The following is a 25,124-nucleotide window of genomic DNA, read 5'->3' on the forward strand; positions in this document are numbered from 1 at the left end:
TCAATTATGTAGTATCAGTGAACTAGATCTTTTAAGATCAGATTAGACCAAAATATTTTTTCAAAAGCTAACACTTTTATCTTTAAATGCTTTTCAAATATAACTTGAACTGGTTTATTGTGGTCATTTTGAGGTGAGCTCACCTGATCCAGCCATGAGAAATGCAAGCACAAGTTCAATGGGTCAAATATCACTGTTATAATGATTTATTATGGTCATTTTGAGGTGAGCTTACCTGATCCAGCCATGAGAAATGCAAGTACAAGTTCAATAGGTCAAATATCACTGTTATAATGATTGATTATGGTAATTTTGAGGTGAGCTGACCTGATCCAGCCATGAGAAATGCAAGTACAAGTTCAATAGGTCAAATATCACTGTCATAATGATTTATTATGGTCATTTTGAGGTGAGCTCACCTGATCCAGCCATGAGAAATGCAAGCACAAGTTCAATAGGTCAAATGTCACTGTTAAAATGATTTATTATGGTCACTTTGAGGTGAGCTTACCTGATCCAGCCATGAGAAATGCAAGCACAAGTTCAATAGGTCAAATATCACTGTTATAATGATTTATTACGGTCATTTTAAGGTGAGCTCACCTGATCCAGCCATGAGAAATGCAAGCACAAGTTCAATAGGTCAAATATCACTGTTATAATGATTTATTATGGTCATTTTGAGGTGAGCTCACCTGATCCAGCTATGAGAAATGCAAGTACAAGTTCAATAGGTCAAATATCACTGTTATAATGATTGATTATGGAAATTTTGAGGTGAGCTCACCTGATCCAGCCATGAGAAATGCAAGCACAAGTTCAATAGGTCAAATATCACTGCAGTTATAATGATTTATTATGGTCTCTTAAATCCAATACCAAACAAATATTAAGTAAATTTCATATACAGGCATGTTCTCTTTACATTGAGTCTCGGTGCTATAATGACATTACGAGATTTGAAAGAATTTGTACTGTACACAGTCTGTAAAAAAATAATGTAGAAGATGAGATGCACTTTATACTATTACGTCCAGCTCATTCAGAGTTCAGAGTTAGGTTATGAAACAATATTATATAGACACCCAAGTGATTATAAGCTTATAGAACTAATTTAATGAAAAAATTATAACAACTTTTGAGTAAATTTGTTTAATATTTGATGATGAATAAAAAAAACTTGAAACAGTTGTATTAATTAAAGCTTTATGTTTATGTTTAGATTTCCTCCTGTTTTATCCAACAATTTCTCTTTTGATGTGCCATATCAGCCAAAACTTCCATTTTAAGAGTTCAAAGAACAGAAGTACATATATATAATATTTATTGAGAGTAAAAATATGCACCATTTTTGATATGCATTTATATCAAAAAAATAATACAAGGATAGTAAGTGTTATAAATACTTTCATGGAAAATTGTACCATGTGTCTTATAATAGAGTGATAGATATATTTTGGTGTGAGATTTCCTAAGAAAGTGTTTGTATGTAAATGTAACTCTTTCAGAAGTTACATTTAAATTTGATCTAGTTTGAAATAAATTTAAATTTATTTATTTCTTAATTCTTGAAATAGCACATTAAGCGCATGTTGACCTATATGCCAAACATAACACATAATCAATATGTGTGTAAATGTCACCCTAATTAACTGTAACCCTTGATATCTCAGGTGAGAATCATATAATTGGCTATGTTTGGTTAAAAAAACAAGTCATTGTTCTCCATAATGGGAGGTGGAGCTGTAGGGTAGAAGGGGACCAGGAATCACTTACCTGTGTAATATTTGTATCAATTATTAAACCACTTTGGGGTTTCCTTTAGCTCTTGTCCTAGACTTTTCGTCTGCCATGTTGTATATTCCATTTGACAGCATCTTCACTGACAGTAAAAACTAATTTGACAGAATCAACCAATCAAATTCTTCTAGAAAAATATATGATATAAATGTTGATGCTCCTATCGATTCTCAATGACATCTACAACATGGACCCAGACGAGTATCACGATTTAGTCTGTTTTCTTTCATCCACCTGTAGTTCTTACCCAGATGATCTCAAGGACAGCTCTACAAAGTTTGCCAGAAATAGAAGGGACAACTTTAAGCTAAAAGCCAGCAAGTTCTTTCTGAGAGGTATGTGTACCAAACAGTTATATAAAATATACAGTCAATATCAGAATTTCTCCAATTTTTTTGTCTGAGAACTTTGAAATCAATTTCTAATAAAATAGCTTTATCTAAATAAGAAAATTAGACTAAACATTTTTTATAAGAAATTTATCAATATATTTAAAATGAGACATCATCCTACTAACTATAAAGGAAATACATGGTAAAGGTTTGGTACTTTTTACTATATTGTATTTGTCATGTACTTTATTATTAGACCTTAACAAAATTTGCGAATAAATATACATTATTTCACAAAGAATCAGAAATATAATGCATATATCCCAGAGTACATGTAGCCTATAATTTATTTTTTCAGGCATAAAAAAAACCCTTCCAAAATTGGTGTTGTTTTGTCATTGTTTTTCTTTCTGGTTTTGAAGAAATTCTGATGATGGCTATATATATTTTGCAATAAAAGCAGGAACATCCTTGCATGTGATTCATTTGAATGAGAAACACATAGTTAATTTCATGTACATATATCAATGTAAGCAACTGGGTTAAACACCAAATTGTTCATTAATTAACCTTTTCATATAGTGAAGCAAGAACATTTCAGCACATGGTTCCTGTTACAAATTTAGCTTATGACTGATGGTTAATTGGATTTTGTTTTTTAAATGTGTTCAATTCACAAAATGAAGTTGTACGGTTGTTGAGTTTATGCTGTATTAAACTGGAATGTACTTATTTCCATTTATTGTTATATCCACACCTAGCTATTTCAGCTAGTTAACCTTTGATTAGACTTTGTTGATTATTTGTACAATTACAATGTTGAAGTTTTCCATCTAGTTGAGTGTAATGAAGCAATTAAATTCATGCATTGCCGCATTTTTTGGTTCTGAATTATTTTCTGTTTTTTTGTTTTTTTGTATTTTTTTTTTTTTTTGTATTTGTTGAATGCTATGAAAATGCAAATAATTTATCATACATAAACAATTTAATTCTCACACATTTCCTTTCATTCAATGAATATGAAATGATATTAAACAGCAGGTTTTAGTATGGTTATGTCAAATTGACCCACTATTGAAGTCTCAATTATGTCTGTTTTATATAGATACATATTAGTTTAAACAATATTTATTTGAGAATAAGTAATACAGTACAATAAATCAAAAGTATACAAGAGATACATATTAAAGTAAATATGAGCATTGTTTAGAAGTGATTGAAAAAAGAAAAGAAGGCACTTTATATATGTATAGAGGTCTTAGATTGGAAAGTAAGATATATGAGAGAGAGAGAGAGAGTTCAAGTAGTATAACTATGTATATGAAAATATACATTAATAAAATATTTTAAAGTTATGTGTTCATATTTTGGCAAAAACTGGGGACAGGGTATAACCATGCAATATTAATTAACTTTTCCCATTTTTTTGATCCAGTAAGAAATTTCAATAAAGATAATTCACCTTTGTTTGAAGCAATACGTATATATACATTTCTGAGTATGATATGTACATGTATCTTTGATAAGGTTCTTAAGTGCAGCTACTGACCGTGATGTTATTGTTTTATAATTAAAATTATGGTATTACATTACATTATCTACTCTACAACTAATACTATTTTGATTAAAATAAACCAAAAATGCATGTTTCCTTGTTTAAACCAAAAGGGATGAACTGTGCCTCAAGAAATAACTAAAAAATATTACGTTCCTCTTTTATGCTTCTGAATATTTCTAAGTTTAAGGATATATATGGATAACTAATCAAAGTATTTAAAGTATTGGACATACGGTATGCTTTTTTAGTGTTAGTAATATCTTGAAAGTTAGCTTTTAAATCATGTTTTTTTTAAATTCAACAAAATTATACTTCCTAGAAGAGTTAAATTTATCTTTAAGTTAGTCATTTATAATTTTTTAACCATTGTTTGTCAAATAAACTCTAAAATATTTAATAAACTTAATAGGTATTTTCAGTATATTTTTTCTCTATTATTGAATCTTCTTAATCTGTTATTTCCCTCCATGACTTGAACACGTCTTTCCGGAAAAGGTTTTTACACTTGAATAATCAATTGGTAAACATTCTGAAAGAAAATTAAATGAAACTTCCTTAATAGCATATTTTTTTCAAATAACACTACGTATCCAGGTTAGTTAAGTTTCAAGGCTTCAATAAAAGACTTGATGTTAATCATTATAAACCATTAAACCAGTGATATTAGACATATTTAACACTGGCTTACATTTCTCATGGCCAAATCATGTGTGCTCATTCCTAAATAACCATTATAAACCATTAAACCAGTGATATTAGACATATTTAACACTGGCTTGCATTTCTCATGGCCAAATCATGTCTGCTCATTCCTAAATAACCATTATAAACCATTAAACCAGTGATATTAGACATATTTAACACTGGCTTACATTTCTCCTGGTCAAATCATGTGTGCTCATTCCTAAATAACCATTATAAACCATTAAACCAGTGATATTAGACATATTTAACACTGGCTTGCATTTCTCATGGTTGGATCATATTAGCTGAGTACTAAATAACCATTATAAACCATTAAACCAGTGATATTAGACATATTTAACACCAGCTTGCATTTCTCATGGTTGGATCATATTGGCTGAGTACTAAATAACCATTATAAACCATTAAACCAGTGATATTAGACATATTTAACACCGGCTTGCATTTCTCATGGTTGGATTATATTGGCTGGGTACTAAATAACCATTATAAACCATTAAACCAGTGATATTAGACATATTTAACACTGGCTTGCATTTCTCATGGCCAAATCATGTGTGCTCATTCCTAAATAACCATTATAAACCATTAAACCGGTGATATTAGACATATTTAACACCGGCTTGCATTTCTCATGGTTGGATCATATTGGCTGAGTACTAAATAACCATTATAAACCATTAAACCACTGATATTAGACATATTTAACACTGGCTTGCATTTCTCATGGCCAAATCATGTGTGCTCATTCCTAAATAACCATTATAAACCATTAAACCAGTGATATTAGACATATTTAACACTGGCTTGCATTTCTCATGGTTGGATTATATTGGTTGAGTACTAAATAACCATTATAAACCATTAAACCAGTGATATTAGACATATTTAACACTGGCTTGCATTTCTCATGGCCAAATCATGTGTGCTCATTCCTAAATAACCATTATAAACCATTAAACCAGTGATATTAGACATATTTAACACTGGCTTGCATTTCTCATGGTTGGATCATATTGGCTGAGTACTAAATAACCATTATAAACCATTAAACCAGTGATATTAGACATATTTAACACTGGCTTGCATTTCTCATGGCCAAATCATGTGTGCTCATTCCTAAATAACCATTATAAACCATTAAACCGGTGATATTAGACATATTTAACACCGGCTTGCATTTCTCATGGTTGGATCATATTGGCTGAGTACTAAATAACCATTATAAACCATTAAACCAGTGATATTAGACATATTTAACACTGGCTTGCATTTCTCATGGTTGGATCATATTTTGCTGAGTACTAAATAACCATTATAAACCATTAAACCAGTGATATTAGACATATTTAACACTGGCTTGCATTTCTCATGGTTGGATCATATTGGCTGAGTACTAAATAACCATTATAAACCATTAAACCAGTGATATTAGACATATTTAACACTGGCTTGCATTTCTCATGGCCAAATCATGTGTGCTCATTCCTAAATAACCATTATAAACCATTAAACCAGTGATATTAGACATATTTAACACTGGCTTGCATTTCTCATGGCCAAATCATGTGTGCTCATTCCTAAATAACCATTATAAACCATTAAACCGGTGATATTAGACATATTTAACACCGGCTTGCATTTCTCATGGTTGGATCATATTGGCTGAGTACTAAATAACCATTATAAACCATTAAACCAGTGATATTAGACATATTTAACACTGGCTTGCATTTCTCATGGCCAAATCATGTGTGCTCATTCCTAAATAACCATTATAAACCATTAAACCGGTGATATTAGACATATTTAACACTGGCTTGCATTTCTCATGGTTGGCTCATATTGGCTGAGTACTAAATAACCATTATAAACCATTAAACCAGTGATATTAGACATATTTAACACTGGCTTGCATTTCTCATGGCCAAATCATGTGTGCTCATTCCTAAATAACCATTATAAACCATTAAACCAGTGATATTAGACATATTTAACACTGGCTTGCATTTCTCATGGTTGGATCATATTGGCTGAGTACTAAATAACCATTATAAACCATTAAACCAGTGATATTAGACATATTTAACACTGGCTTGCATTTCTCATGGCCAAATCATGTGTGCTCATTCCTAAATAACCATTATAAACCATTAAACCAGTGATATTAGACATATTTAACACTGGCTTGCATTTCTCATGGTTGGATCATATTGGCTGAGTACTAAATAACCATTATAAACCATTAAACCAGTGATATTAGACATATTTAACACTGGCTTGCATTTCTCATGTGGCCAAATCATGTGTGCTCATTCCTAAATAACCATTATAAACCATTAAACCAGTGATATTAGACATATTTAACACTGGCTTGCATTTCTCATGGCCAAATCATGTGTGCTCATTCCTAAATAACCATTATAAACCATTAAACCAGTGATATTAGACATATTTAACACTGGCTTGCATTTCTCATGGCCAAATCATGTGTGCTCATTCCTAAATAACCATTATAAACCATTAAACCAGTGATATTAGACATATTTAACACTGGCTTGCATTTCTCATGGCCAAATCATGTGTGCTCATTCCTAAATAACCATTATAAACCATTAAACCGGTGATATTAGACATATTTAACACCGGCTTGCATTTCTCATGGTTGGATCATATTGGCTGAGTACTAAATAACCATTATAAACCATTAAACCAGTGATATTAGACATATTTAACACTGGCTTGCATTTCTCATGGCCAAATCATGTGTGCTCATTCCTAAATAACCATTATAAACCATTAAACCGGTGATATTAGACATATTTAACACCGGCTTGCATTTCTCATGGTTGGATCATATTGGCTGAGTACTAAATAACCATTATAAACCATTAAACCAGTGATATTAGACATATTTAACACTGGCTTGCATTTCTCATGGTTGGATCATGTGTGCTCATTCCTAAATAACCATTATAAACCATTAAACCAGTGATATTAGACATATTTAACACTGGCTTGCATTTCTCATGGCCAAATCATGTGTGCTCATTCCTAAATAACCATTATAAACCATTAAACCAGTGATATTAGACATATTTAACACTGGCTTGCATTTCTCATGGTTGGATCATATTGGCTGAGTACTAAATAACCATTATAAACCATTAAACCAGTGATATTAGACATATTTAACACTGGCTTGCATTTCTCATGGCCAAATCATGTGTGCTCATTCCTAAATAACCATTATAAACCATTAAACCGGTGATATTAGACATATTTAACACTGGCTTGCATTTCTCATGGCCAAATCATGTGTGCTCATTCCTAAATAACCATTATAAACCATTAAACCGGTGATATTAGACATATTTAACACCGGCTTGCATTTCTCATGGTTGGATCATATTGGCTGAGTACTAAATAACCATTATAAACCATTAAACCAGTGATATTAGACATATTTAACACTGGCTTGCATTTCTCATGGCCAAATCATGTGTGCTCATTCCTAAATAACCATTATAAACCATTAAACCAGGTGATATTAGACATATTTAACACTGGCTTGCATTTCTCATGGTTGGATCATATTGGCTGAGTACTAAATAACCATTATAAACCATTAAACCAGTGATATTAGACATATTTAACACTGGCTTGCATTTCTCATGGCCAAATCATGTGTGCTCATTCCTAAATAACCATTATAAACCATTAAACCAGTGATATTAGACATATTTAACACTGGCTTGCATTTCTCATGGCCAAATCATGTGTGCTCATTCCTAAATAACCATTATAAACCATTAAACCAGTGATATTAGACATATTTAACACTGGCTTGCATTTCTCATGGTCTAATCATAGTGTGCTCATTCCTAAATAACCATTATAAACCATTAAACCAGTGATATTAGACATATTTAACACTGGCTTGCATTTCTCATGGCCAAATCATGTGTGCTCATTCCTAAATAACCATTATAAACCATTAAACCAGTGATATTAGACATATTTAACACTGGCTTGCATTTCTCATGGCCAAATCATGTGTGCTCATTCCTAAATAACCATTATAAACCATTAAACCAGTGATATTAGACATATTTAACACTGGCTTGCATTTCTCATGGTTGGATCATATTGGCTGAGTACTAAATAACCATTATAAACCATTAAACCAGTGATATTAGACATATTTAACACTGGCTTGCATTTCTCATGGCCAAATCATGTGTGCTCATTCCTAAATAACCATTATAAACCATTAAACCGGTGATATTAGACATATTTAACACCGGCTTGCATTTCTCATGGTTGGATCATATTGGCTGAGTACTAAATAACCATTATAAACCATTAAACCAGTGATATTAGACATATTTAACACTGGCTTGCATTTCTCATGGCCAAATCATGTGTGCTCATTCCTAAATAACCATTATAAACCATTAAACCGGTGATATTAGACATATTTAACACTGGCTTGCATTTCTCATGGTTGGATCATATTGGCTGAGTACTAAATAACCATTATAAACCATTAAACCAGTGATATTAGACATATTTAACACTGGCTTGCATTTCTCATGGCCAAATCATGTGTGCTCATTCCTAAATAACCATTATAAACCATTAAACCGGTGATATTAGACATATTTAACACTGGCTTGCATTTCTCATGGTTGGATCATATTGGCTGAGTACTAAATAACCATTATAAACCATTAAACCAGTGATATTAGACATATTTAACACTGGCTTGCATTTCTCATGGCCAATCATGTGTGCTCATTCCTAAATAACCATTATAAACCATTAAACCGGTGATATTAGACATATTTAACACTGGCTTGCATTTCTCATGGCCAAATCATGTGTGCTCATTCCTAAATAACCATTATAAACCATTAAACCAGTGATATTAGACATATTTAACACTGGCTTGCATTTCTCATGGTTGGATCATATTGGCTGAGTACTAAATAACCATTATAAACCATTAAACCAGTGATATTAGACATATTTAACACTGGCTTGCATTTCTCATGGCCAAATCATGTGTGCTCATTCCTAAATAACCATTATAAACCATTAAACCAGTGATATTAGACATATTTAACACTGGCTTGCATTTCTCATGGTTGGATCATATTGGCTGAGTACTAAATAACCATTATAAACCATTAAACCAGTGATATTAGACATATTTAACACTGGCTTGCATTTCTCATGGTTGGATCATATTTTGCTGAGTACTAAATAACCATTATAAACCATTAAACCAGTGATATTAGACATATTTAACACTGGCTTGCATTTCTCATGGCCAAATCATGTGTGCTCATTCCTAAATAACCATTATAAACCATTAAACCAGTGATATTAGACATATTTAACACTGGCTTGCATTTCTCATGGCCAAATCATGTGTGCTCATTCCTAAATAACCATTATAAACCATTAAACCAGTGATATTAGACATATTTAACACTGGCTTGCATTTCTCATGGCCAAATCATGTGTGCTCATTCCTAAATAACCATTATAAACCATTAAACCAGTGATATTAGACATATTTAACACTGGCTTGCATTTCTCATGGCCAAATCATATTGTGCTCATTCCTAAATAACCATTATAAACCATTAAACCAGTGATATTAGACATATTTAACACTGGCTTGCATTTCTCATGGTTGGATCATATGTGCTGATTACTAAATAACCATTATAAACCATTAAACCAGTGATATTAGACATATTTAACACTGGCTTGCATTTCTCATGGCCAAATCATGTGTGCTCATTCCTAAATAACCATTTTAAACCATTAAACCAGTGATATTAGACATATTTAACACTGGCTTGCATTTCTCATGGCCAAATCATGTGTGCTCATTCCTAAATAACCATTATAAACCATTAAACCAGTGATATTAGACATATTTAACACTGGCTTGCATTTCTCATGGCCAAATCATGTGTGCTCATTCCTAAATAACCATTATAAACCATTAAACCAGTGATATTAGACATATTTAACACCGGCTTGCATTTCTCATGGTTGGATCATATTGGCTGAGTACTAAATAACCATTATAAACCATTAAACCAGTGATATTAGACATATTTAACACTGGCTTGCATTTCTCATGGCCAAATCATGTGTGCTCATTCCTAAATAACCATTATAAACCATTAAACCAGTGATATTAGACATATTTAACACCGGCTTGCATTTCTCATGGTTGGATCATATTGGCTGAGTACTAAATAACCATTATAAACCATTAAACCAGTGATATTAGACATATTTAACACTGGCTTGCATTTCTCATGGCCAAATCATGTGTGCTCATTCCTAAATAACCATTATAAACCATTAAACCAGTGATATTAGACATATTTTACACTGGCTTGCATTTCTCATGGTTGGATCATATTGGCTGAGTACTAAATAACCATTATAAACCATTAAACCAGTGATATTAGACATATTTAACACTGGCTTGCATTTCTCATGGCCAAATCATGTGTGCTCATTCCTAAATAACCATTATAAACCATTACACCAGTGATATTAGACATATTTACACTGGCTTGCATTTCTCATGGTTGGATCATGTGTGCTCATTCCTAAATAACCATTATAAACCATTAAACCAGTGATATTAGACATATTTAACACTGGCTTGCATTTCTCATGGTTGGATCATATTGGCTGAGTACTAAATAACCATTATAAACCATTAAACCAGTGATATTAGACATATTTAACACTGGCTTGCATTTTTCATGGTTGGATCATGTGTGCTCATTCCTAAATAACCAGTATAAGTCATAAATTAAAACAGTGATATTAGACATATTTAACACTGGCTTGCATTTCTCATGGTTGGATCATATTGGCTCATTCCTTAATAACCATTATAAACCATTAAAACAGTGACATTAGACATATTTGACACTGATTAGTCTTTCCCGTTGGCTTCCTATTACTGTATTGAGTTGATATACTGTCACAGTCCATAAATAATTTAATAGTGTGTTTTGAGAATTATCTTTGATATTCACTAAGTTGTTGGAAATGCTTGCTATTTAACAGGTGATGTCTTGTATCGGTTTATACCTGGAAATGTAAATGGAGCTGAAGTACTTCTAAGGGACAGAGTAGAAGCCATCCTAGCTGAATTCCATGGTAGTGCCTTTGGTGGACATAGCGGAATAAACAAGACTATCCAATCCATAAGGGCCAGATATTGGTGGTTTGGACTAACAGACACAGTGAAAGACTATGTAAGTAAATTGAATATAATGCAGTTGATCAGTTTTGTAATTTGGTTATTACAGTATGTTTCAAATGGGAATTAAGGAAGACAATTAAATATGTATTTTGATTGATTTTTTTTTAAGTCTCTGATCTGGTATTGTCTGAGCTTGACTTCTAAACTTTTGACATTATTTGATGAAATTATAGCATGATCACCAATTTGCAATGAAATGACTTTAGGTCACTGTGACAGGTAAAATAAGTGCAAATAAGTTTTAATAATAACGTCTCGTCCAGATAAAAGGATATAAGCTTAAGGTCATTTAAGATGTAGCTTCATCACCCTTTCTAAAGTGAAGTGTCATTGGAGTTTGGTGACCTTGATCTCAAGGTCAGAGATCAAGGTCAAAGGTGTGACTTAAATAATTGCTACATGTAGTATATCTAGTACACTTGTATATGTACTTCATGTCTATGCTGTAGACAACAAAAACGTCCAACATTGTCAACAAAAATGTCCTATAGACAAGAAAATTGAGAATTCATACTTTATTTAGCCCACCATCTGACAATTGAAGTTCCCTGATATTGCATTTAGGACCAATCTGAAAACAACATGGCCGACAGACAGCAATTATCGCTTAATCTCAAATTTCATACGTAGCTTCCCCTTGTTTGAAAAGTACTGGAGGGATGTTTCTCAATTTACACAGATTAGTAATATATTAGAGGAAGGGAAAAATAGAGAGAAGATCAATCTGTCATGAAACCTATAAAGATCATTCAATGGTGGTCGCCAAGATCCCTCTGGGATCTCTTGTTTTCAAATATACAAGTTTCCTGAAAATATGAATCATTTTTTGTTCACTGAAATTCACTTGCACACATCTATATATGGGCATATTAAGATTGTTTTCAGTGCTCAAGTGTCTGCATTCCTGGATGGAGTTTGTTCTTATTTCAATATTAGAGTTCTGTTAAAAAGTAAAACAAAGATTTTTTATCACACAGATCAAGTCATGTGAACCATGCCAGAAGTCAGACCCTCTGAAGCCAGGACTGAAACCTGAGTTAAAGCAAATCAAGGTATTTTAATATGAGATCTCATTGTTTAACTCATTTACTCTCTGATATAGGTATACTCATGAAATGGCTAAAACTCCCTAATGATGTCAATGAAGGGAATTGGCTGTGTTGTTACCTCGTACCCTGGCTCACATCACTAATTGAAATTTACCCTCTTCCTTATGGCAAAAATTGTCTTTAGGTGCTCAATCTTCACAACATTTAAAAGACATAATACATTACAGATTTCACAAGATATAGTAATGGCATTGATCATTGATTTAATAGTACAACATTTTTGATGGATTCAAACAATACCTTGTAATAAGAATTAAGCGGAATGAGTAGCTATAGTTTTTATTAGTAAATGAGTCTTTTGGTATATTTTGAAGTTCAAAACTGTTTGGTTGGAATTGCATTTCATATGCTCAACAACACTTTAATATATATCCTATATCAATCTTAGATACTATTAAAGATAGTGACAAATCATAAAATTTGTCTCACTAATGCATGTTTGTACATAAGAATTTCAGAACACATTATTTCTTTGTAGGTCTCTAGCCCGTTTGAACTGGTTGGTGTTGACCTAGTTGGACCTCTGACTGAGACAGAAACTGGCAACAAATACATATTCACTGCTACAGATTACTTCACCAAGTGGGTTGAAGCTTTTCCAATACCATCAAAGCATGCCACTGTTGTTGCCAGATGCTTCAAGCAGCTGTTTGCCCGTCATGGAGCAATGAATGCCATACTAACAGACCAGGGAAAGGAGTTTGTGAACCAGGTAAACGTTATGTCTATTTTTAATTTTTCAATTTTCATATCTGGCTAATTTAACTCACTGTAACTCACTGTAGTTGAGGTCATTGTTGGTCTTCGACTACGATCGACGCATCTACTGTAATGACTGGTGTTGATTTCTGGTCATTTCCTACCATATAGCATACTGGATTGAATTTCCCAAGGTGGTGTCTCCAAGTTCGGTTCAGGCTTGATTTAAAGCTTTTCAAATTTTGAAAGTATTTGATGATATTAATTTGATGTAAAAGCAAGGATAATCTATAAGAGGTAGAATTTACCTCTCCATTTAGGAAAGCTAGATTGACTCTGATCCTTTGTTACAAAAGTACAATTAATTTCATTATTCTGAAAATAACCTAATAGGTGGGATATATATATATGAGTTGGCCCGCAGATGATGGTTCTAGTTGAATCTAGGTGATCCATCCCATCAGTCAAAGTTGATATTTCCAATTAGTGGTTAAAAAGAATAAAATACCAAAGGAAAATATATGTTTTGGCTCTATCTCAAACACTACCAGTTAATAGTCACAGGAATATTCATATAAAAAATGTAAACATAAAAGTACCGATTGTATGAATTACATTTTAATAAACCTTTTTGTCTTTTTCTGTCAGGTGAATGATCAACTCTGTACCGAATGGAACATCCAGCATAGAGTAACGGCAGCATATCATCCTCAGACCAATGGACTAGACGAAAGAACTAATCAGACATTGAAGGCGTAAGTTTTTTTGACAAGACTATTATTGTTTGGCATTGTTTGTCTTTTCAGTGCAATTATTTTTTTTTACCTGGAGATCACCTTCATTTTACATTAAATAATTTATCATCATGATATGTAGTAGAATTTTTAAAGAAGGCATTTCAATTAAAATATTTTTTACAGAAAGGCATTTTTTATTTGAGTATTTAGTTTTACTATTATCAAACATAGGAATCTTATTGATCTTGTCTGTAGTTTCTCTCCAGGAGGGATATTTCTCACTCTTAAAATGTTGATTCTCCTTGGTCCCTACGTTAGCATGTTTCATTTTGAGTCTGATTTGAAAACAGAGTGGCTGACAGGTAGCCATTTTTGATTTTGACATTTTAAGTTTGTTATGATTTTTTCAAAGTACTTGAGAACTGACAGTTTTGTGTTGTAACACAATTAAGCTATGTTGATCAGAATTAAAGTAGTTTGCCAACTAAGCTCTTGGTGTCAAAGGTCAAGGTCAAATATATGTATCTCTTACTTATAAACATTAAATCATATGATGAAGCAAATACACAAGATGTGAAAGATGTGAAATACGCAAGATGTGAACTGATCAAAGGTCAAAGTCATGGTGTAGAGGTCAAAGTTACATTTTTAGGTCACATGAGACAAAGTCTCAAGTGACCTTTTCTAATCGCCTTTTATCTGCCGTCGTGTGTCGTGCGTCGTGTGTCGTGTGTCGTCCATCCGTAAACAATTTACATTTTCTTCTCCAAAACCACTGAACCAAATTCAATGAAATTTGGCAGAGAGTTTCTATGGCTAAAGGTCAACTAAAATTGTGAATTATATGGTCCCCATCCCCCAGGGGCCTGAGGGGCAGGGCCAAAAAGGGTCAAATTGACTAAAATTTCAAAAATCTTCTCTCAGATAAGGTGGAATCAAACACTCTTCATAGAGTAAACTTTACTATAGTTTGTATAGGGAAATCACATTTTGGACTATTATTTCAAAAATCTTCTTCTCTACTCTCAGATATGGTAGAATCAAACACTCTTCATAGATGGAAGGGTCTTGAAGGTGCTTTACCAAAATAGTGAATTTCATGAACCTGGGGTCTCACGTTTGCCCCTGGGGAGGGGGTAAACTTTACTATAGTTTCTATAAGGAAATCACATTTTGACTATTTTTGGTTGGATTTGTATTGGAATTCATTCTAACTTGGTTCAAATTATTAGCATAGGATGACAGTTTGATGGTATGTACATGTTGGCCCTGGTTGACGCCCAGGGGCTGGTGGGCATGCCAAAAAGGGTCAAATTGACTGAAATTTCAAAAATCTTCTTCTTACAACCCAATTAAGGTAGAATCAAATACTCTTCACAGATGGAAGGGTCTTAAGGTGCTTTACCATAATTGTGAATTTCCTAGCCCTGGGTTCTCACATTTGCCCCATGGGAGGGGATAAACTTTACTTTAGTTATAGGGAAATCACATTTTTGACTATCATTAATTTTGTTTTAGTTGTTTTGAAATTCACTATAAATTTGTTAACATTATCAGCATGGGTGACTGCTTAATGGTATGCACATGTTGGCCCTGACTGATCCCAAAAAGTGTCAATCAAATTTACTGAAATATTTAAAAAAAAAATCAGGTGACCGCCTCTTGTTTGTGTTATCACTGATTTACATTTTTCATGAGATAAGAAATGAAAGTTGGTTTGAATGTAAAAAAGGAATCCTTTTGCCAACTGTCACGGTCACTGGGTCAAAGGTCAAGATCTAGCTTTTTATTAATGACCATTTTGCCTAGACCTTATACAGTAAGCAAACTTAGTTGGAATTAAACAAGGAATCAATTGTCCAAAGATCAAGGTCACTGAATCAAAATCAAAGGGCAATTTAGTTGGAAAGTTCAAACAATGAAATGTGATCAAATTTCTCTAGGTTTGCTTTTGATCTCTGCCCCTATTTTTAGGTCAAGTTCAGTGACCATTTCTAATTTGGAGTTGCCCATCATTAGTAACCATTTTCACATTTTCATCTCTTTCTCAAGAACTTTTTCACATTTTCATCTCTTTCTCAAAAACTCCTGAACCATTTTTGATGAATTTTTTACAGAAATCTTTATTGGCTAAACAATTTAACCAAAATTTTAAATTGTATAATCCCCACCACCCAGGGCCCTCAAGGTGGGGCCAGAAGTGGTCAAATTAACTGATATTTCAAAATTTTCTTCTCCCAGACCCAGACATGGCAGAATCAAATATCATTGGCATTGGTTTTTCAATATTAACATTTTGATGCAAGTGTTTAAAGGCACATTTATATGTGGTGTCCCTGCAGTGTTATACTATCCCCTTTCAGAGTTAACCTTACATTTTTTTGGAAAAAAAACCCTGCTTTTTGATATCTTTTGGTGTTAACAGGCATTAATGCAGCATTAAAAATTGTATTAGAGTACTGATATTCGACATCTGTGTCCCTGTGGGGTTTAACCATCACATTCCTGAGTTGAACTGAAAGATATTTTGTGAATTTAATATGCTTTTTGACATGTTTGGCAAAACAATACCAATTGATATATTTAAATCATTTATTGACAAACATTTGCAATATGACTTATGTTGTTCTACAACAGCTCATCTTGTTAGGGATAGAATATCTTACGGGTATCTTATAGATATCTTCTGGTGTTTTATTGAAATTGTGACTTTCTTGTATATCCTACAGTAAATTTGGACTAGCCCCTCGATCCTTCAAGGGGATGGGGAGAGGGTGGATGATGTATATCCACTGCTCATACATAATTGACATAGAATCTTATCCCTAATTTCTCAACATCTTAAATCTTTATTTTCATTTCATGATGTCATCCAATCGAATATGGGTGTATTACATTATTTAACGGCAGGATGGGTCAGTTATGTGATAAATTTGTATAATTATTTCAGTACTCTGCGTAAGATGGTCAATGAGCATCAGACTAACTGGGATGCCTTTTTGGATGGAGCTTTGTTTGCCATGAGAACCAAACCACAATCCAGCACAAAGTACAGTCCATTCTTTCTTCTGTATGGCCGAGAAGCAAGGTACCCAAGTCAGCTCCCAAAAGACTTTGGAAACAACTTACAGGTTAGTTCCAGTACACTTTCCTGTTATTTTCAGCTCACCTGGCTTGAAGGGCCAGAGAGCTTATGCCATACAAAGTACAGCATATGTCAACATTTAAATCACTACTTGTCATAAAGTAATATATAGAAATTTAACCAAATTTGATCAAAAACATCCCTGGGTAAAAAGGAACAGATTTTGCATTAATGGTGAGTCTGACCAAATAACCCATACCCCATTATCATATATAGCCTTGCTTGTCATCAAGAAATAAACACAACCCTGTTATAGAAATAGGCCCTGGGGTTTTTAAACACCATCATGTTGTAAACATGATTTTCAGGTCTTTTCATACCCTTAGAGACATAACTATATACAGCATTGTTTGTCCTTAACAAAGAAAACTATTAATGAATTTAACTTGAACATTTTATTGACATTGGGTCAAATCAAACTAGGTGAGCAATACAGGCTCTCTGGACTTCTTGTTAGCCCACCATCATCAGATGGAGGGATATTCCTCAAACTGCATTTGTAGATTCCCCATGGTCCCTTGTTGTGCCAATTAATTTCAGTTTTACTTGAAAATTAATGGATTGATGGACTATCACTATAGGTCATGGTGACCTTGCTATTGTGATAGTCTTTTGTCCTGTGTCGTGTCTGTTAGCTTTTCTTTGTGAACACAATAACTTGAGTAAATGTTTACCAAGATTGATAAGATCTCTAACAAGTTCGAAAATCAGAATAACTCAACCGTAACTTACAGAGTTATTGCCCTTTGCAATAATATTTTTATTGGACTTTGTGAACATGATAACTTGAATAAATATCAACTAAGTACCGGTATGTAGAAACTTTGTGTGCAGTGTAATGTCAATAAGATATCAGACAAGTATTAAAATTGGGATTTATACAACAATTACCAACAGAGTTATTACCCTTTGTAATATTATTATTAGACCTTGTGAACATGATAACTTGAGTAAATATTACGTAAGGTATGAATATGAAACTCTGTATATATTGTTATTGCTCTTTGTAATAATATTATTGTTGGTCTTTGTAAACAAGATAAGTTCACAAACGCTTATTATTGAACAGTAATTTGCAGAATTGCCGCCCTTTGTTATTAAATTACTATTTGTTTCTGTGAACATGATAACTTGGGAAAATTTGTTTGTGGCCTTATAATCAGAAAGATCTTGAAGATTTGGAAAATAACTGTGATGAAACTTCAGCCTTAAAGGACAACTTCAAAATAAGACTTATTCAATTGGTATGTAAAGAGTTATTGCCATTTTTAATTTTCTTATCAGACCTTTTGAATGTGATAGATAAGGTTTAATAGTAAGATCTTCACTGCATTTGATATATCAAGTCTTCTGTCATTTAATTAGCAAGTTTAGATGAGTTTAAAAATGACATTAATTCAATAGAAATTTATTGATTTATTGCCCATTTTTACTTATGGTTTACTGAATATAAATAGATTTTTATGGAATGTCGTACTTGGTATGCTGGAAGAATCATTCAAAAGCTAATCACAGTTAAGTGTCCATTTCATGATGTTCCAATCTAGTCATGATATGTCATCATGTACATGTAGGTGTGATTTATTGCCGTTTATCTTTTTAGTGTTGCTTTATTAAGAAGATTAGCAAAAATGTTCCCAGGAAAAAATAGTTCTGCAGTAAAACATTCAAAACAAATTTTAAAAATATATAGGTGCTATGCTTTTATAATGTATACATGAAGTTGCAGATTTGTGTGTGTTCTTTTTTTTTATTTGATACTCAAAATAAAAACTTTTTATCTTAATATTATATTTCAATTGTGCAAATGATATTTTTTTTCGTAAGTGTAGCTCAAACAGAATGGTAAAACTATATCAGGGATGTACAAATAAATTGAAAAAAAGGAACAAAAAACGCAGGACTTGTGCAAGTCTGCCAGTCTATTTTGCATTTGAATTGGGGCAATTTCCAACTTTTTAGGTCACCTGAGACAAAGTCAAAGTCTCAAGTGACCTATTCTAATCGGCTTTGTTCGTCGTGCATCTGTAAACAATTAAAATTTTCGACTTCTTCTCCTAAACAGCTGAACCAAATTCAATGAAATTTGGCAGGAAGCTTCTATGGCTATATAAACGTCAACCAAAATTGTGAATTATATGGTCCCCACCTACCAGGGGCCAGAGGGGCAGGGCCAAAAAGGGTCAAATTCAAAAATCTTCTTCTCAAATTCAGATATGGTGGAATCAAATACTCTTGTTCAATTTCTATTGGGATTCATTCTAACATGATTAACATTATCTGCCTGGGATGACAGTTTGATGGTATGCACCTGTTCAATACATCCATTATAGGGAATTATGTTACAATGGACTCTTGCGCAACTGGTGAGAAGTAAAGTTAATGGGATATTTGGGGATAATATAGCTTAATCATTTTATCAAGGGGTAAAGGTTTATAACACTACAAAATGTTCAGGTCGCAGAATTGTTGACGAAGAAAGGACATTATTTTCTTTTTATCCTGTTATGATGATGTGCTCGTAATATGTGTCCATAGTAATATATTTGTGAAATTAGTTGAAATAACGTTCGTTATGAATGTACATGTTGTAAATGTTTCAAAAATAGGCCTGGTAGAGTTTCAATTCAAGGCTCTGTTTAAAACGGCAATAAGTAAACTCAATGTGTTCCATTACTTATCAAACAGAAGAAAGTGGGCAAGTGTTCCAGCTTGTTAATATTGAATGAAATGACAAAAGGGAGTCAGTCTAATTATGTACTTTGCAAGAAAAAAAAAGAAGTAACCTTGCTCTGAGATTTTAATGTTCTTTTCTTTTTTAATTACCGAGAATGCTATTTTCAATTGATGCATTTCCATTTATAATAGTTTTCTTTTAACTGCAGGCTGATCATGAGGCATCGACAACAACGGAAGAGGCCAAACGTCAATATGTTGAGCAGAGGGAAGAAGCCTCGCTGAGGATTGCCCAGACAGCTAAGGTGAACATTGATAAAGCCCATGAAAAGCAAAAGAAAAACTTCAAAGAAAGACAGCGAAAAGGGAGGCGTTATGAGGACATTTGTGTGGGAAATATGGTTCTGATTCATAATGCAAGGAAGGCTGCTACAAAGAAGAAGGGAAATCTAGATCCGAACTACCATGGTCCATATAAAGTAGTCAATATAGATGGCAAGTGTGCCACTCTTCAGAACGATTCAGGACATACTCTAAAGAGGAAAACAAACATAGACCACCTGAAACTGTTCAAAGATCAGACCGCTCATGAGACAGATTTGTGTGCGCAGGACACCTGTGACAATACTTCTGAAGAGGGTACAGTTTCTTGTATGCAGGACACTGTTGGGAAATACATTGAAGATGTCAGTTCAGATGGCAGTCTGAATGAACTTTTTAAGTTTATAAGTGAACTGAACTTATCAAAGATATCTCTGAACACTTTAGGTTTTCAATATCACCACTGTCCACAACAGAGTTTCTTGAAGGAGGTTATCAGTGTATCGGAGGCAGAGTTAGAGTGCTTTGGTACACTATTGTTACCTCATCTGAGACATTTGGATTTGGACTTGTCAGTGAAAACATCAGTGGCTATGCTTACATCTGCAGTATGTGTTATGGCCAGTCATCAGTTTCAGCCACTGATGACCATTGCACAAACACTCAAGGAGGTACCAAGCCATCTTGAGGATGTTGACATTCACGAGATCCCACAACTCTACCCAACACAAAGACTCACAGTTGGCGGCGAGACACTAGAGGCGGTGGACATGGCAACTCTAGAGGATGGGAAGTGGATAAACGACAAGGTAAAAGCAGTTCTTAATTATTCAGCTTAAAAGCATTGAATTAAATTTGTATGTGCAATTTTTGGCTCGTCTCTTCGAAGAAGAGTGAGAGCTTATGTTAATTGTCACTCCGGCGTCAGCGTTGGTTTTTAAAATGTTAAATTTTTGGTGCGAGAGTTGAAAGGCATAGTAATTTATGGTAATATGATCCCTGTTGGGGTTAAACTATCCCCTGCTGGAGTTAAACTAAAAGATTTTTTTTGGGGAAAAAAACAGATTTTTGAAAATGTTTGGACTTAAAAAAAATTTGCGTTAAGGTTTTGGTGCAAGTGTTGAAAGGTATTGATACATCACTTTATAATTGTACTAGGGTGCTGATATTTGGCAATAGAGTCCCTATGTAGTAAGACAATCCCTTCCTGGTGTAAAACTTTAAAAAAGATGGATTTTATTCTTTTTAAATCTGTGTTTTTTTGTTTTTGTTTTTAAATCTTTGGACTTTGTGTTAAGTTTATGTTGTAAGTGTTGAAAGGCATAGTAATACATGGTATTAGGTTCCCTGTGGGGGTTAAACTATCCCTTGCCAGAGTTAAACTGAAAGATTTTTTGGGGGAAAAAACACATTTTTAAAATTTTTGTGCAAATTTTGACAGCTATTAACACATCACTTTATGATTGTACTAGGGTGCTGATATTTGTTAAAAGAGTCTCTATGGAGTTACACTATTCCTTCTTGGGGTGAAACTGAAAATAAAACAATGTGAAAATGCTCACATTAGACAATTTATACCGGTCCACATTTTTCAAGGTAGACAACTCTCATTAGGATAATATTTTTTCAAAAAATTGAAGAAATATGTCCAAAAGCAATTACATTTGTATCTAATATATTCATTTAATCTACAACAACATAGCTTGTCTCCCGAATGTTTGTCAATAAATAATTTATATATATGTATAAAAATTGGTATGGTTTTGAAAATTCAAAAAACATAATCTGATCAAGTAAACAATAAAAATATTATTAATGCAATTTGCCAAACATTCCAATTAATATATTTTAATTATTTATTGACAAACATTTGCGAGACCAGCTTTGCTGTTCTCCAACAGCTCTTGTTTTCCTTCCAAGATTGATATTTTCATGTATCGGCTGATAAAAAATCTTTGATGGTCAGGTCTCGATTCTAATAACAAAACATATACTAGATGGTCACTCTGTGTTCTATTTATCACAACATATACTAGATGGTCAGGTCTGTGTTCAATTTATCACAACATATACTAGATGGTCACTCTGTGTTCTATTTATCACAACATATACTAGATGGTCACTCTGTGTTCTATTTATCACAACATATACTAGATGGTCAGGTCTGTGTTCTATTTATCACAACATATACTAGATGGTCACTCTGTGTTCTAGTTACCACAACATATACTAGATGGTCAGGTCTGTGTTCTAGTTACCACAACATATACTAGATGGTCACTCTGTGTTCTAGTTACCACAACATATACTAGATGGTCAGGTCTGTGTTCTAGTTACCACAACATATACTAGATGGTCACTCTGTGTTCTAGTTACCACAACAGATACTAGATGGTCACTCTGTGTTCTATTTATCACAACATATACTAGATGGTCACTCTGTGTTCTATTTATCACAACATAAACTGGACGGTCAGGTCTACGTTCTAATTATCTCTACAATGGATCTGTAAGATACCACGAATTTAAGATGAGATGTTAACAGGTAATATTGTATTGCTGTTTCAGGTCATCAACTCCTTCTTGGCACTGAAAAAGATGGAGCAGAACACATCAGAATCAAACAGACACATTTATGTCCTTCCCTCGTACACAGCCGTTCAATGGGATCAAGGTCACCTGGATCACTGGATGTTTAAGAAGGTAAATAATGGACAAGGAAAATCTTTCCATAATGTTCTCGCTATTAAATTTTATTCTTTCCTCACATAAATGGATGTATGCAAGGTAGATCAGAAATCAAAGATGGCCATCATGGCCTCTGATAGGTCAAAATTTAAATAGTATCTGATTTTAATGAAATTGGGTATTAGACACAGATTTAAATTTAAATATTTTTTGATTTTAATGAATTTGGGTATTGGACACCGGTCACTGTCGTAGCCTCATTTTCACAATTTAACAAAATGGCCTCCATTTCATGGCCTATGATTGGTGGAAGTTCAGATATTGTTCGATTTGAATGAAAATTGCTATGTAGGGGTTTTGAGGGATGCCAAACACATTGGTACGACTACTGGGGCATTTGGAGGACATGTGTAACGGAACCACATTACAATTAGCAGTTGTTATGGTTGAATTAAGATAAAAACAAGTGGTATATGAACATGCATATGATCATTTTTCATCTATTAACCCACTGTAATCATATCAGGTCTTTAGCTGTGCATATTTAAATGTGTACTTAGCCTACTTAATTGTTATTATTTAGCAGGAGAAATTAACTTTTTAAATGCTGTGTTGATGTAAGAAAAACAAAGTCAAAATTAATTTTACCCATGTTACCCGACAATTTCTTTTAACATCTCACTTAATGTTAGTGTCAGGGCCAGAGGAAACTCAGATAAGGATCTTCTACATTGATACAAAGAATTACCTTCAGCTTATCAAATGTAATGTTGATTGAATTGAAGACTAATTAAATACATACTGACCAAATTTGGAATGCAACTTGGCACATATTGCATTTTTTGTCAACTTACAGCCCATGGTCTATATATACTAAGCAGAAATTTTACAATTCTATTTTGTTATTTTCAGGTTCAGTTCTCCAAATACACTCATGTATTCCTGCCAATATGCATCAATGGGAATCACTGGGTGTTGCTGGTTGCAGACGTAAAGCAAAGACTTGTCTACGTTCTGGACTCTATGAATGGGGAGGTTGGTCAGAAATGGACAAGGATGTGGGCAGAATTCATGGCCAATCGGGACAGACTTCCAGATGTTACTGAACAGTTTGGTGTGTGGAACTTCCCGGAGATCAGAAGCAGCAAACAGACCGACAGTAATTCATGCGGTGTGTTCACCCTGATGAATGCGGAATGCATTGCCAAGGATGTTCCCATAGCAGTCATGAGACAAGTGCATTGCCAAAGATATAGACAATATGTTAAGGCATCTTTGCTCAATGCTGGAGCAGCAAAGTCGGACTCTAAGTGTGACATGCCAGATTGTAGGATACCTAAAGGACACAAAAGATGGGTCCAGTGTTGCGTGTGTGGACGTTGGCTCCACACAAAGTGTTGCAGGATTCCGACAAAGGCAGCCATCGAGGAGGAATACGAATGCTGCTTCTGTGAAGCCATGTATAGATAGACATTCATAGCTCATTATTGCTACCAATTGGTTTGGAAAAGCTTCCTCTTCCAATTTCTATTAGGACTGGTCAAATTTGATGAACAATGTGTTATGGTGTAGTTTATCTGTCTGTTAATTTTTGTTATCTCCTACATTTTTCTAACAATCTCTTTGAAACTTGGTATTCATTATAATTATGATAGGAAATTGTATTACCCTGAAAAGGTTTTAATTTCATTATTTTTGAACAAGTTTATTTCAGTGATGAAAATTCTTGTCACATCATTCCTATTTTTATCCTGCCATCATCAGATGGTGGACTATTCAAATCGCCCTGCATCCATCATCTCTATGTCCATAACAATCCTTGTTATCATTATGTCAAAGTACTGGAGGTACATTTCTATAACATGATGAGTAGGTTCCCCTTAGTTCCCAGTTGTGTTAAAACAAAATGACTGACAGGTGGCCATCTTTGATTTTGAGAACTAGAAGATTTTTGTAGCTACATTGTATTTCTTAAAGTACTGGAGGAGTGTTTTGCAAACTTCACTTGTTCTTGTCATCAGATTATGAAGAGGGAAAAAAAA

General features: G+C 33.5%; 3 protein-coding genes across 6 annotated transcripts in view; 2 read left to right on the forward strand and 1 right to left on the reverse strand.

Annotated features, from left to right (window-relative positions):
• The window catches only part of LOC117314740, a gene marked incomplete in the record, with an annotated part of 896,274 nt that overhangs the window by 563,963 nt on the left and 307,187 nt on the right, over nt 1-25,124 (reverse strand).
• LOC117314739 overlaps nt 1-25,124 on the forward strand; it is a 439,277-nt gene that overhangs the window by 230,120 nt on the left and 184,033 nt on the right. The window lies entirely within an intron of this gene.
• On the forward strand, nt 505-25,124 carry LOC117314742. Its single transcript, XM_033868832.1, has 9 exons — nt 505-2,135; nt 11,509-11,699; nt 12,685-12,759; nt 13,295-13,528; nt 14,164-14,270; nt 17,203-17,383; nt 20,283-21,203; nt 22,963-23,097; nt 23,995-25,124. The coding sequence occupies exons 1-9, from the start codon at nt 1,949-1,951 to the stop codon at nt 24,550-24,552; spliced, it is 2,589 nt and encodes an 862-aa protein (XP_033724723.1). The 5' UTR covers nt 505-1,948; the 3' UTR covers nt 24,553-25,124.

The sequence above is a fragment of the Pecten maximus genome, chromosome 16 (genome assembly GCF_902652985.1).
Source record: "Pecten maximus chromosome 16, xPecMax1.1, whole genome shotgun sequence".
Taxonomy (NCBI): domain Eukaryota; kingdom Metazoa; phylum Mollusca; class Bivalvia; order Pectinida; family Pectinidae; genus Pecten; species Pecten maximus.

What these genes read in the sequence shown, in the direction of transcription:
- LOC117314742 (XM_033868832.1), top strand. Translation starts at nt 1,949, where the DNA reads ATGTTGATGCTCCTATCGATTCTCAATGACATCTACAACATGGACCCA. An exon ending in CAGCAAGTTCTTTCTGAGAG is followed by an intron (nt 2,136 to 11,508) that starts GTATGTGTACCA and finishes GCTATTTAACAG; the next exon opens with GTGATGTCTTGTATCGGTTT. An exon ending in ACTAATCAGACATTGAAGGC is followed by an intron (nt 14,271 to 17,202) that starts GTAAGTTTTTTT and finishes TAATTATTTCAG; the next exon opens with TACTCTGCGTAAGATGGTCA.